Here is a 14,886-nt window from a genome sequence, read left to right on the forward strand (position 1 = left end):
GTCCACCAACGTCCCTCCCTCTCTCTCCCTGTCCACCAACGTCCCTCTCTCTCTCTCTCTCTCTCTCTCTCTCTCTCCCTGTCCACCAACCTCCCTCTCTCTCTCTCTCTCCACCAACCTCCCCCTCTCTCTCTCTCTCTCTCTCTCTCTCTCCCTGTCCACCAACCTCCCTCTCTCTCTCTCTCTCCACCAACCTCCCCCTCTCTCTCTCTCTCTCTCTCTCTATAGAACACTATAACAGCATAGAACACTATACAATATAGAACACAATAACAATATGGAATAAAATGTAACGTATTCTACAAGATTCTTATTTATTATAATTTTTTTGGACTGACTCTCTGCACTAACTGGACTCTGACATCACACTCACACATAATACACTGACATTTCAACACACACACACACACACACACACACACACACACACACACACACACACACACACACACACACACACACACACACACACACACACACACACACACACACACACACACACACACACACACTAGGCTACAGGACTGTTTTGCTAGCACAGACTGAAATATGTTCTGAGTACACCACATCTGTCATTGGCTTCATCAATAAGTGCATCGATGACGTCGTCCCCACAGTGACCGTACGTATATACCCCAACCAGAAGCATCTGCACTGAGCTAAAAGCTAGAGCTGCCGCTTTCAAAGAGCGGGACTCTAACCCGGAAGCTTATAAGAAATCCCGCTGTGCCCTCCGATGAACCATCAAACAGGCAAAGTGTCAATACAGGACTAAGATCGAGTCGTACCACACCGGCTCTGACGCTTGTCGGAGGTGGCAGGGCTTGCAAACCTTCACAGACTACAAAGGAAAACCCAGCCGAGAGCTGCCCAGTGACACGAGCCTACCAGACGAGCTAAACTACTTCTATGTTCGCGTCGAGGCAAATAACACTGACACATGCATGAGAGCACCAGCTGTACCGGAAGACTGTGTGATCGCACTCTCCGAACCATTAAACAGGTCAACATTCACAAGGCATCCTGACTGGTTGCATCACTGCCTGGTATGCAACTGCTCGGCCTCCGACCGCAAGACACTACAGAAGGTAGTGTGTACGGCCCAGTACATCACTGGAGCCAAGCTTCCTGCCATCCAGGACCTCTATACCAGGCGGTGTCAGAGGAAGGCCCTAAAAATTGTCAAAGACTCCAGCCACCCTAGTCATGGACTGTTCTCTCTGCTACCGCACGGCAAGCGGTACCGGAGCACCAAGTCTAGGTCCAAGAGGCTTCTAAACAGCTTCTACCCCCAAGCCATAAGACTCCTGAACATCTAGTCAAATGGCTACCCAGACTATTTGCATTGCTCCCCCCCCCCCCCCCCCCCCCCCCCCCCCCCCCCCCCCCCCCCCCCCCCCCCCCCCCCCCCCCCCCCCCCCCCCCCCCCCCCCCCTCCACACCACTGCCACTCTCTGTTATCATCTATACATAGTCACTTTAATAACTCTACCTACATGTACATATTACCTCAACTAACCGGTGCCCCTGCACATTGACTCTGTACCGGCACCCCTCTGTATATATTGTTATTTTTTACTGCTGCTCTTTAATTACTTGCTACTTTTATCTCTTATCTCTTAACTGCGCTGATGGTCCGGGGCTCGTAAATCAGCATTTCACTGTAAGTACCTATTGTACTCGGCGCATGTGACTAATACAATCTGATTTGATGTAAACTATTGGAACCAAGATATTGGCACAAGATGGAGGGAGTGTTGGAACATAACTCACGAATTTACAGTTAATGAAAATCTACGCTTAATCCAGCATAAACTAATGTATAGAATTCATTATACAAGTGACAAAGTTCACAAATTCTACAGCACAATGTCAGAGTCATGTCTTAAGTGTAAAACTAACAATGACTCAATAATCCATGCCTCCTGGGAATGTTATGACGTCATAAAGTTATGGGCGGAGTTAGAAAGCTGTCTGTCAGAAGTATTACAACGTAAATGTACTTTTAATCCATCTGTCTGCATATTTCTCGACATGACATATAAGGGTGCAGTGAAACACCTGATGGGTTGGACGACACTTTTCTTGTCAATCATCTTGAAAAAGATGATACAAAAACAACTGGAAATCAACCAATCCTCTGTCGTTAACACAATGGAAAGGTCAAATGCTTTATTATCTAAATGTGTGGGGGGCGACGGAGAGAAACAAAATGGTGCAGTTTGAGGCCATGTGGCGGAGAGACATCCCGAGGGGTTCATGTTGATTGTACGGAGATTGTAACAGCCGGTTAAATGGCGTCCCTTGAGAGGGCAAGAACAAGATATATGTCAGGAGAAGTGCAGTATTATCATAAGGAGACGTATACTTTGAATACAGAGGAGGAATGGAGGGAAAAAGAGAGGCAGAGGAGGTCTAAGAGAGAGAGGAAGGAAGATGGTGAGCTTGAGTTGATTAAAAATGGCGGGAAAAGGGGAGATGGTTTGTTAAAGAAGAATGGTAGAAAGTGTAAACAGAGGGAGCTGAAGACAGGAGGAGAAATGGACGTGAATGAGGTCGAAGTATCGGAGGTGGTAGGTGTGTTGAAGTTATCGGAGCCCGAGGCTTGCACCGAGGGTCAGGATAAAAATAAGTCTTGTGAAAGTTTCAAGCAAAGTATAAGGGAGTTGTACTCCAGTCTAATAGGTGGCGGTAATGCAACATTTATTGGATGCCGACCACCGTTAAACTTCATCGAAGAAGAATTATGTGGCAGAGAACGATATGAGCGCTGGAGATCGGGGTGTGAGCATGTGGATCTTGGCAGGTGTGATGTAATTGTCATTTGTATGTTTTGTATTGTAACAAAAAAATCTTATGCAGAAGTTCAGGAAAATACATAATTTAAGATGATTCAATCGGTATATATTATGTAATGTCATTATGGAGAGAAGTTTAGACAGAAAATAATTTGCTCCACATTGCCAATAATTTCGATCTGTGGTAGATTAGTTTTTGACGTAGCGTAAACCAGACCCTCTCAATCGAGCTGTGTTGATGTCGGCCATTGCTGTGGTCACATAAGTGTTGTATCAAGGGGGCAAAACCAGCTACGCTTTGAAGATGTTTACGTCTTCTGCAATTCGATCTGCTGTTTCTCTAACGGTATGCGTATAACAAAGTACTCGTGTTCGGCTAATTATAGAAATCAAGAACCGTTAGCTACGTTTGACGAAGAAAGAGATATGTTGCATGACACTTGACAAGGGCAAGCGGTCTAGCTAGCTTCTACGTTAGCTAGCTAACCGATAGTTACTCACGAGAGTAATTATTTTGTTAAATATTAATGTGAACAATAGTATTGTTTGAATGCTTGTGAAAATATATATTGTCATTGCAAGTTAACTTGCTACTATAGCTGGCTATGTTTTCTGACTGGTTAAGTTAGTTACCGTAGAGCCTTGCACCGTTAGCTGACTGGCTAGTTCACAAACACTACAAACTATGCACTGCTCCTTGGCTAGCTAGCTACCTTGCAACTTCTTATTCGTTTTGAATCACACTGATCAGAATTGTCACTGTTGCATCCCTCGTTCAGCCAAACCATCCTGATAGTGTTGAAGTCATTTCTCCTGGACAGATTCTAACAGGAAGTGACGAACGTTTTCCCGAGACGTTTACTTCTGGGTAACCGAGATTAGTATTGAAGTCTTTTAATCAAATGTTTTCATGTAAAACCTATTATATGTCTTGGTTTGGTATTCCACAGAATCAAACCTTCTAGCGTACATTATCAGTTGTGATATGTGTCTCCTCTTCTTCCCATGTTCCCAGGCTAGGCAGGTCAGGAGCGTTCACCGGTCTGCTGCCAGAGCTGGCGCTGGGGGCATCTTCGTGGTGAGTGCAGGATCTGTAACCTCATAGCTTGGTTCTAGGTTTGAGTCAGGCTTTTCACCAGACAGCTTAGCAAGTAGGGATGGGCATTTCAATTTGTCTGACTGTTTGAGGAGTTCAATTTTTTTTAATGCATTTATCTATATATGCCAACAGTTTGCAACAATGCTTCATTTACAATAACCATTACAGATAACAAATCCTAATTGCTAAATTGCCCCATATACATTACCAGTCAAAAGTTTGGACACATCTACTCATTCCAGGGTTTTTCTTTATTTTTTACTATTTTCTACATTGTAGAATAATAGTGAAGACATCAACACTATGAGATAACACATATGTCAAACATGCATTGTTGGTTAAGGGCTTGTAAAGCATTTCACTGTGAGGTCTACTACACCTGTTGTATTCTGCGCATGTGACAAATAACATTTTGAATTGATATGGATCATGTAGTAACCAAAAAAAGTGTTAAACAAATCAAAATATATTTATATTTGAGATTCTTCAAATAGCTCACACTCTCTTGGCATTATCGATGAAGCCTAGTCCAAAATATTCACCATCTTGTGCACGGTCTAGCCTATGTTCTGTTCAGTTTGAGAAGGAGAACTTTGATAGCTTTCTTCTACTTTAATTGATTTGATTAAAAACAATATGTTTCTTGCTCATGGTGTATTTATCAGAGTTATTAACCTCACAATAAGCCAGATTCAGGTAACTTATATTGTGGTGCTGAAACTTGAAGCGGCCTACTCTGTCTGAGGTGGAAAGGTAGGTCCTACTCTGTCTGGGGTGGAAAGGTAGGTTCTACTCTGTCTGGGGTGGAAAGGTAGGCCTACTCTGTCTGGGGTGGAAAGGTAGACCTACTCTGTCTGGGGTGGAAAAGTAGACCTACTCTGTCTGGGGTGGAAAGGTAGGTCCTACTCTGTCTGGGGTGGAAAGGTAGGTCCTACTCTGTCTGGGGTGGAAAGGTAGGTCCTACTCTGTCTGGGGTGGAAAGGTAGGTCCTACTCTGTCTGGGGTGGAAAGGTAGGTCCTACTCTGTCTGGGGTGGAAAGGTAGGTCCTACTCTGTCTGGGGTGGAAAGGTAGGTCCTACTCTGTCTGGGGTGGAAAGGTAGGTCCTACTCTGTCTGGGGTGGAAAGGTAGGTCCTACTCTGTCTGGGGTGGAAAGGTAGGTCCTACTCTGTCTGGGGTGGAAAGGTAGGTCCTACTCTGTCTGGGGTGGAAAGGTAGGTCCTACTCTGTCTGGGGTGGAAAGGTAGGTCCTACTCTGTCTGGGGTGGAAAGGTAGGTCCTACTCTGTCTGGGGTGGAAAGGTAGGTCCTACTCTGTCTGGGGTGGAAAGGTAGGTCCTACTCTGTCTGGGGTGGAAAGGTAGGTCCTACTCTGTCTGGGGTGGAAAGGTAGGTCCTACTCTGTCTGGGGTGGAAAGGTAGGTCCTACTCTGTCTGGGGTGGAAAGGTAGGTCCTACTCTGTCTGGGGTGGAAAGGTAGGTCCTACTCTGTCTGGGGTGGAAAGGTAGGTCCTACTCTGTCTGGGGTGGAAAGGTAGGTCCTACTCTGTCTGGGGTGGAAAGGTAGGTCCTACTCTGTCTGGGGTGGAAAGGTAGGTCTAGCGTTTGAAAGTACCATGCTCAGATTCCTAATGTCTCAGATTTAATCATTTGCAAACAGGGACAGTTCCGTTGCAAACAAGACACACTGATTTGGCATTGGAGACATATGATGAACACAGGCCTATCTCTCTGTCCACATTCTTTGTGTGGTATTAAAGTTTCTGTTAATATGTATAATGACATAGAATTGCATAATTTTACTTGTATTTTTTCACCTGCAAATACAATGATAGATTCATGCAATGCTTGGACTATAAAGGAGATATTTCCACCCCTACTATTGTCCACGGTGGTCTGTGAACCCACAACCTTCTGGCCCGCAGCCCTGTGCTCTATCAAAAATCCTGCGTTGAGGAGGGCTTCCGGTGACGCAACTTAGGAAATGGCTGCCTAGTTTTTCGTACTGCACATCGGTTGGGAATTTCCCCCCCAAATTCAAGTATTTACTCTGAGCATTATAATAACTTATGGAAAAGGGGAAAACAGGAAAAGGTCGTGGAGCTACAACAGCAGCCCGTAACAAGACAGCAGAAGATATAATCGTCGAAGAACCCGAAATGGCTAATGCTAGCGCAAATAAGATAGCAGCAGCAAAAGAACCCTCATTTCGTGAGGTGATGAAGGAGGAATTGCGCGAGGCGCTCACAGGCTTACGAGAGGAACTTCGAGAAGATGTAAGAAAAGAACTAAATGAGTTCAAGAAGGACATTAACCAGAAACTGGAAGAAAACAAATTAGAACTTCACAGCATATCTACAAGAATGGGGGACGCAGAACAGCGCATTGGGGAAACGGACACATGGAACTTCGCAGTCAAGGAAATACTTGAACAGTCACTGAAAAGCCAACATGCACTACAGTCAAAAGTGACAGAACTCGAAGGTTTCTCACGTCGAAACAACATTAGACTTTATAACGTAGTAGAGGGCGCAGAAAAAGACTCTATGCCCAACTTCGTGGAGGGTCTATTCAAGGACATACTTGACGACGACACTGACCTGGGAATCGAGAGAGCACACCGAGCTCTGGCCTCAAAACCCCCCAGCGGCGCCCCACCAAGATCCATAGTGTTGATAAATCGTTACTAGAGAAATGTGACCAAGTTGAGACGCTGGATGAGGTGGATAAGGTATAGTAAAGGCAGTTTATTCAGAGGTAAAGATATCTGGCAAAGCGTGCACGGACTCGTTCGTTTAGCTCAGAGGGAACTAGCAGAAAAAGCCCCGAAACATGGAGTGCATTTACATTTTATACATGAAAATGTCGTAGGTTGATTCTAGCAGTCTGTGCTCCTGACTGGTCGTTGTAAGATGAGGGCAGTCCCCTCCAGGCTGATATCAATGTCCCATTGGTTCTTGGCAGTGTTCTTTGTCCTTGGAACCCAGCCCCGACAGAGGGTTTTGGGTGTGTATGTGTGTGCGTTCGTGCAGTGGCATTCCTGTGTGTTTCTGCAGTCACGAGATAAGAGGAGACAGTAACCAGCAGTTATTGTCTTAGGGCCAGGGGGTCTCTTGCCTGGAGGGATTGTGAGCAATTACCCAAGTCGGGCGGTTTAGTTTTATTGCTCCATATCTGTTTTGTGCGGTCTGCAGTTTTATAACACTGGGTATCCTGTTCGTGCATCAGCAATTTTGTGCTTTAGTAATGGGGTGTGTTGAACAACAGACCATGCTTATGAAAGAAGTAGTTATAACAAGTTTTAACTGTGTAATGTTATTAATCAAAAATATAATTTATTACAATAGTAATACGGTTCCTAAAATTCTCAGTCAAAGAGAAAGTTTTACATGCTACCTGGAAAAAACCTGTTAACTTCCAAGGCCAACGAGTGTTCTTTGATCATGACTACGCGGGAGAGATACTGAAAAGAAGGAAAGAATACACCCCCATTAAGAAAGCACTTAAAGAGAAGGGTATTCGCTTCCAAACACCATACCCGGCAAAAATGCGGGTATTTCTGAAAAATGGCCCGGTTACATACGAGCATGCTGACGAGGCGGCTGAGGACCTGAAGTCAAGGGGCTTCCCAGTGGAGTATACCGCCAGGAGAAAGGCGACATCACCAGCGGAAAGACTCGAGCAGGCTCTCCCATGGATCGTTGTCAACAAGCAAGGTCATGGAGAAAGAGGGAAACCATCTCGGCGAGAGGACGTTCACATCCGAGAGAGACTCAGGCATTTCCAACGGGAAGATGAAAGACACTGAATTGGATTTAACAGAATTAATAGTTACCGCAGCTGTTAAGACTTTGGGTTGTTACGGTTGACATTGCAATAGATAAAATATCTCCCCTATTTTCCCCCAATGCTGAACAAGGGTGAGTACCCAAAAGCATGTGTTCTTTATGAACACATTAAGTAGCGTCACGTTAATAACATATATATTAGCTAAGGATTAATGACACATTGACAACGGGGCGACAGAAGGGCATATCAAGGGGAGGATTCATGATATGCACGCATGACCGATATAGTTTTCACTTGTAATTAACCGATGTGTATAAGCGACGAAATAGGCGCCCTTATTATTTTCGCTTCCACCAGGTCTTGTTTGTGACTACGTCACGCATTTTCATATCTGAGCGAGGGGCCCATCCTGCGGACAGGCTCATCCCCTCAAAACCCAGAGGCAAGAGACAGTCCTCTGACATGGGAGTCCAAATACCAAAGTACTTTCCCACTTTGGTTTACTTTATTATCGTTCTTGAATTTTCGTTCATTTTTAGGTTCATGATAAGCAGGCAGATATGGTGCACAGTTTTTTTTATTTATATCGATGCATCATCGGGAATTTAAGGTCATAAGTCTCAATGTAAACGGACTGGGGAGTGCCATCAAGAGAAGTAAGGTAATAGCAAAGATGAAACGGGAGAGAGTTGACATACTATTCTGGCAGGAAACTCACTTATCCACACCTGAACACGAGAAACTCAAGAAAATAGGATATAGGAACACTTTTTTTTCTTCTTACAAAATGGGTAGAAGGGGAGTTGCAATCTTGATCCCAAATTCAGTTAATTTTGAGTTTGTCAGAAATAAAAGACAAGGAGGGTAGATTTATACTTGTTAAATGTAAACTGGATAACAAGGAAGTTACATTATTTAATGTATACGCACCCCCAGGGAGTGACATGGTCTTCTATAGGAAGGTGTTTGATTTAATTGCCACAGAAACCACTGGCACTCTTATCTGTGGAGGGGATTTTAACACAATTCTAAACTCAAAATTGGACAGCACAAATCAAAATAGGAAAATGAGCCTAGTTGCCAAAAAGATCAATAGGATACTGCAGGATCTAGGACTGCTCGATGTATGGCGTGACACCCACAAGACCGATAAGGAATATACTTTTTACTCAGCCCGCCACACTGAATACTCCAGGTTAGACTACTTTTTTATGTACAGTGCAGATAGACACAGGCTTAAGGATTGTAGGATCGGGCAGAGCGACTTATCAGATCATAATGGAGTTTACCTCACTCTACACCTTGATAGCAAACCAAGAAATACTACATGGAGACTTAATACAAGCATGCTGAATGATCCAGCATTCAAGGAATCAATAAAGACAGAATTGAACATCTATCTGGAGAATAATGATAATGGGGAAGTATCTCCTGCTATACTGTGGGATGCAGCTAAGGCGGTTATTAGAAGAAAAATCATAGCCACATCGTCTCTCAAGAAAAAGATTAAAGCACAGAAACTGCTGAAATTACAGGAAACCCTAAGAAACTTAGAACGATCTCATAGTCAATACAAAGACCCTCTTATATTACGAGAGATTCAAAAGGTAAAACAGGAAATTGACCAGATTTATAGAGAAGAAGTAGAGAAAAAGCTTAGGTTCCTGAAACAACGATATTATGAAGCAGGCTCAAAGGCAACCAAATTACTAGCATGGAGACTCAGGAAACAACAAGCACAGAATACCATTTTTAAAATAAAAGACCCCAAAACAAAAAAGATCACATGCAAATTAGATGAAATACAGAATGCATTTGAATCATATTACACAAATCTGTACAAGCAACCAGAGAAGGTAGATGCACAGACAATAGAGCACTTTTTGAACTCACTTGATCTCCCCTCAATTGGGACAGAGCAAAATGATAGACTAACTTTAGAAATATCCACCGAAGAAATTAATAAAGCAATATCTCAACAAAAAGTCAACAAGTCTCCAGGCACTGATGGCTTCCCTTCAGAATGGTTCAAGACCTTCAGAGAACAACTAACACCTCTACTTAAGGCCTGTTTTAACTGGCCTCTGAGGGAGGGTGGTCTCCCACCGTCATGGAGAGAGGCCATCATATCTGTAATCCCAAAAGAGGGTAAAGATAACAAAGAATGCAGTTCATATAGACCTATCGCAATTCTTAACACAGATTATAAACTATATGCATCAATAATAGCCAAAAGAATGGAGAACATAATCCCAGAATTGATTAACGGAGATCAAACTGGTTTCATGTAAAATAGGCAGACACAGGACAACATAAGGAGAACACTACATGTCATGGACCACATTACTCAGAATAAGACAAGTGCAATATTAATCAGTCTAGATGCAGAAAAAGCATTTGATTCAGTGGGATAGGATTACCTATTCCAAGTTATGGAAAGATTTGGTTTCAACAAAGAAGTGATACAGTGCATCAAAACACTGTATTCATGTCCGACCGCTAGAATAAAGATAAATGGACATTTGACACAAACGATAAAATTAGAGCGAGGGGCAAGACAAGGCTGTAATCTTTCACCCACGCTCTTCTCCTTGTACCTCGAACCATTAGCACAGGCAATAAGACAGGACCCAACCTTAGAGGGAATAACAATAAGAGACAGTGAACATAAGATATGCATGTATGCGGATGACGTTCTGTTATTCCTTAAAGACCCAGGCTCAAGCGTACCTAGATTGATGGATGTTCTACAAACATTTGGAACATATTCAGGGTATGTGCTTAACGTACACAAGACCCAAGCCCTAGTATATAATTATACCCCACAGGAAGAGCTGAAGAATAGGTATAACTTCACCTGGACCTCTTCATCCATTAAATATCTTGGAGTATACCTACCAAAAGATACACCCAAACTTTATTGCATGAATTACGATCACATCAACAAGAAAATATATGATGACCTAGACAGGTGGAACTCACTTCCCTTAGATCTTAGTAGTAGAATTGAAACAATCAAAATGAACATCCTGCCGAGGTTATTGTATTTGTTCCAATCACTGCCCATAGAAATCCCACCTAAACAGTTTAGGGAATGGGATAAACGGATATCAAGGTTTATCTGGAACAGTAAGAGACCAAGAACTAGATATACAACATTACAATTACCAAAAAACTGTGGGGGTATGGCCTTACCAAACCTAAAAGATTATTATGTGTCAGCCCAATTGAGACCCCTGGTTTGTTGGCGCAATTCAGAATACGAATCCAAATGGAAAGACATCGAGACTACTTTGACAGGGATACCCATACAGTCAGTTTTGGGAAATAAGGACATGGTAAAAGAAATATACAATAGACAAAATCAGTGGATTCATTTCTCTCTGAAGACATGGTTTAGGGTAGTTAAGCAAAATAATTTAGACAGAGAGATCAAACTGCTGAGTTGGCCCGCATACGACCCCAGCTTCATCCCTGCAACTCAGGACAGCAGATTTAAACAATGGACGCAGAAAGGCATCACATCATTCAGTACAATTATAAGGAATGGGAACCTAGATAACAGGACTTAAGTAAAAAACATGGCTTGGATAAACAAGATTTTTACAGATACCTACAAGTCCGACACTATTTCTTAAGGGAGATAAAAGTGACTGACCCTCGAGCACCTCCAAAATTAATCCAAGTATTCACTAACGCATACAACTTGGGGAGTAACAAAAAAACGATTTCAAATCTCTACTTGGGTATTCAATCCTCAAAGAAACATTCTACAAACTATATTAAAAAGAAATGGGAGGAGGAACTTAACATTGAAATAACTGATGAAACATGGTTGAACATATTAGAGACTCAACAAAGCTCCACCAACTCAAGGTCATGGAGAGAATTCTGTTGGAAGAATGTTATACGTTTCTTCATAACACCTAAACTGAAATCAAAACAGACTGGCTCACCACACCCTTGTTGGAGAGAATGCGGTCTATTGAGGGCGGACCACTCTCATATCTTTTGGTCCTGCCCCGCAATCGAAACTTACTGGGGAGAAATAAGATCTAACATTGGAAAAATAATGGGATTTGACATAGAACAAACATTCATTTCTTTGTACTTGGGTGAAATACCAGATAACTTACACAATAGAGAAAAGTACCTCTTGAAGGTCCTACTGGCAGCCAGTAAAAAGGCTATCACTAGGAAATGGCTACAAAAAGACCCTCCCACAGTGACACAATGGATAGACATTGTAGAAGAAATACACCACATGGAGCGTATGACCTTTGCTTTAAGAACTCAACAGGAGAGAGGTCAGGAATACTGGGAGAAATGGGTTTCATACTTGGAAAAGGTCTAATTCAAAGATGCTAATGTAACTAATATGATGATGAAGGTATGAAGTGCACTGTAACTGCCAGATCATTTTTGTTCTTTTATTTTACTTTATTTGTACTTTCTTTGTGTTCCTACAATAAAAACAAAGTATATAAAATAAAAAAATATATCCTGCGTTGCCATGTAACGCTGACAGGACGAAGAACAGATTCTAAAACTGCATATCTAAAGGCTCTGGTCTGTCCAAGAAGTGAGGGAAACAGTAGACATGTTCTCTACTATCCATTTTATATTATTATTATTTAAGGTATAGGGGACGGTCACTTGTTTTTTTTCAATCGTTCAGGGAGGGTTTAGGTCAAATATATTTTGCTGAAGGGAGGGCCATCCATTTTCCTTTTAGAGAGGTTTGATTTTTCTCCATGTAACCCTTATTATAAATAACATTCTCTCCCTTCCGGCGCCATTTTGGAACTCCCTTATTGTATTCACTTCGACTCAAACCAAATGGTTAGTGAATTAAACTAATATTTACAACAGGAATTTGATTTTGGTTACTGTGTCAAATCAGTTTGTCAATACTGCACCTGTTAGAGAATGAGCTAGCTAGCTAGCTGCCGCTGGTTTCCCCAACAAGACTTCCCTCTGGATTATTGTGCAGTGTTCCTGGCTCAGGCTGTCACAACAGTAGGAGTCGACACTAGAGGGCGCAATTGGATGTGCTCTGTAGAGGGCCTATCACTTGGAGGTGCTCTGTAGAGGGCCTATCAGTTGGAGGTGCTCTGTAGAGGGTCTATCAGCAACGCCGATAGACTAGAAAAGGCCAGTACCGGCCTGATATCGGCTCAGCCGTTCTATAGTACATGGTGCAAATGCAGTATAGTGCAGTTATACATTTTGCAGGTCAATGATACAGGTAACTGACTAAATAAAGAAAACACCAACACAAAGTGTGTTCAATGCACCTTGGCATAGATTCTACAAGTGTTCTGGAACTCTGGCATAGATTCTACAAGTGTTCTGGAACTCTGGCATAGATTCTACAAGTGTTCTGGAACTCTGGCATAGATTCTACAAGTGTTCTGGAACTCTGGCATAGATTCTACAAGTGTTCTGGAACTCTGGCATAGATTCTACAAGTGTTCTGGAACTCTGGCATAGATTCTACAAGTGTTCTGGAACTCTGGTGTCGCATCCCTCTTATATTGTTCCATGAGAAATTACATCATTTGGTGTTTTGTTGGTGGAAAACGTGGTCTCAGGCTCCACTCCAGAATCTCCCATAAGTGTTCAATTGGGTTGAGATCTGGAGTCTGAGACGGCCATGGCATATGGTTTACATCGTTGTCATGCTCATCAAACCATTCAGTGACCACTCGTGCCCTGTGGATGGGGGCATTGTCATCCTATGGGGACTTAGCCATGGTAGCCAAAATAATGGCCTGCCCAACATTTTTATACATGACCCTAAGCATGATGGGATGTTAATTGCTTAATGAACTCACCTGTGTGGAAGCATCTGCTTTTAATACTCTTTGTATCCATCATTTAAGTGTTTCCTTATTTTGGGGCAGTTACCTGTATATGAACCTTTCTTTGATTAGTCACTTTTCATAACTACTAGTGCAGAGGACGCTGCGGCGTCGGTGCAGAGGTTACCAAACACGCTCCTCAGGACTCCCGAGGGGTGCACATCTTGGTTTTTGCCCCAGCACTACACAGCTAATTCAAATAATCAACTAATCATCAAGCTTTGATTATTTGAATTTTAATCAGCTGTGTAGTGTTAGGGCAAAAATCAAAACGTGCACCCGTTGTGGTCCCAAGGACTGCCGATGTAAACTACAATCAAATCCGTTTTGAAATGATGCATTTAGTCAGATTATAAATTAAAAAGGGATAGGAGTATTACATTACTGTCCACAAGGGGGCAGTGTACAGAAACAAGTTAATGCACCCTCGCTGCCTGTAGTGCCACAATGCGTTGTTGTATACAACTGTCCCTCAGGGAGAGGTACAGGATACATCTCAATAGCCTTTACCAGGGGTACTCAACAGCGGTCCAGAGCCTGCTGGTTCTCTGTTCTACCCGATCATTAATATCACCCACCTGCTGTCCCAGGTCTAAATCAGGCCCTGATTATAGGGGAATCACCCACCTGGTGTCCCAGGTCTAAATCAGTCCCTGATTAGAGGGGAATCACCCACCTGCTGTCCCAGGTCTAAATCAGTCCCTGATTATAGGGGAATCACCCACCTGCTGTCCCAGGTCTAAATCAGGCCCTGATTATAGGGGAATCACCCACCTGCTGTCCCAGGTCTAAATCAGTCCCTGATTATAGGGGAATCACCCACCTGCTGTCCCAGGTCTAAATCAGGCCCTGATTATAGGGGAATCACCCACCTGCTGTCCCAGGTCTAAATCAGGCCCTGATTATAGGGGAATCACCCACCTGGTGTCCCAGGTCTAAATCAGTCCCTGATTTATAGGGGAATCACCCACCTGGTGTCCCAGGTCTAAATCAGTCCCTGATTAGAGGCGAACAATGACAAAATGCAGTGGAACTGGCATTTGAGTGGCCGGGGGGATTCCTCTCCTATTCTTTACCACGTCTTCTAAATTATCAATGGAAATATTGTCTTTTTCTTACACGTTTGTTTTTGTTTACAAATTTAACAGTTGAACTAATATGTTTTAGTCTGTGCCTGGTAAGTAGAATGTCTATGAAACTCAATAAGATATTGCTGTTCATCAATTAGATGACTGATGTGATGTGTTTTCTTCTACTGTAGCACAGAGATACCCCTGAAAACAACCCTGACACTCCCTTTGAGTTCACAGCGGAGAACCTGAAGGTGAGTCGACGAG

General features: G+C 42.9%; 1 protein-coding gene across 1 annotated transcript in view; it reads left to right on the forward strand.

Annotated features, from left to right (window-relative positions):
- The first annotated feature begins 3,028 nt into the window (after window positions 1–3,028).
- LOC120041304 (NADH dehydrogenase [ubiquinone] flavoprotein 2, mitochondrial-like) overlaps window positions 3,029–14,886 on the forward strand; it is a 30,226-nt gene continuing 18,368 nt past the window's right edge. The window contains exons 1-3 of the mRNA XM_038986243.1: window positions 3,029–3,144; window positions 3,814–3,876; window positions 14,811–14,873. Of these exons, the coding sequence (XP_038842171.1) occupies window positions 3,103–3,144; window positions 3,814–3,876; window positions 14,811–14,873 (168 nt within the window). The 5' untranslated portion in view covers window positions 3,029–3,102. The remainder of the gene's footprint in view (window positions 3,145–3,813; window positions 3,877–14,810; window positions 14,874–14,886) is intronic.

This window comes from Salvelinus namaycush, unplaced genomic scaffold (genome assembly GCF_016432855.1).
Source record: "Salvelinus namaycush isolate Seneca unplaced genomic scaffold, SaNama_1.0 Scaffold433, whole genome shotgun sequence".
In the NCBI taxonomy this organism is placed as follows: Eukaryota; Metazoa; Chordata; class Actinopteri; order Salmoniformes; family Salmonidae; genus Salvelinus; species Salvelinus namaycush.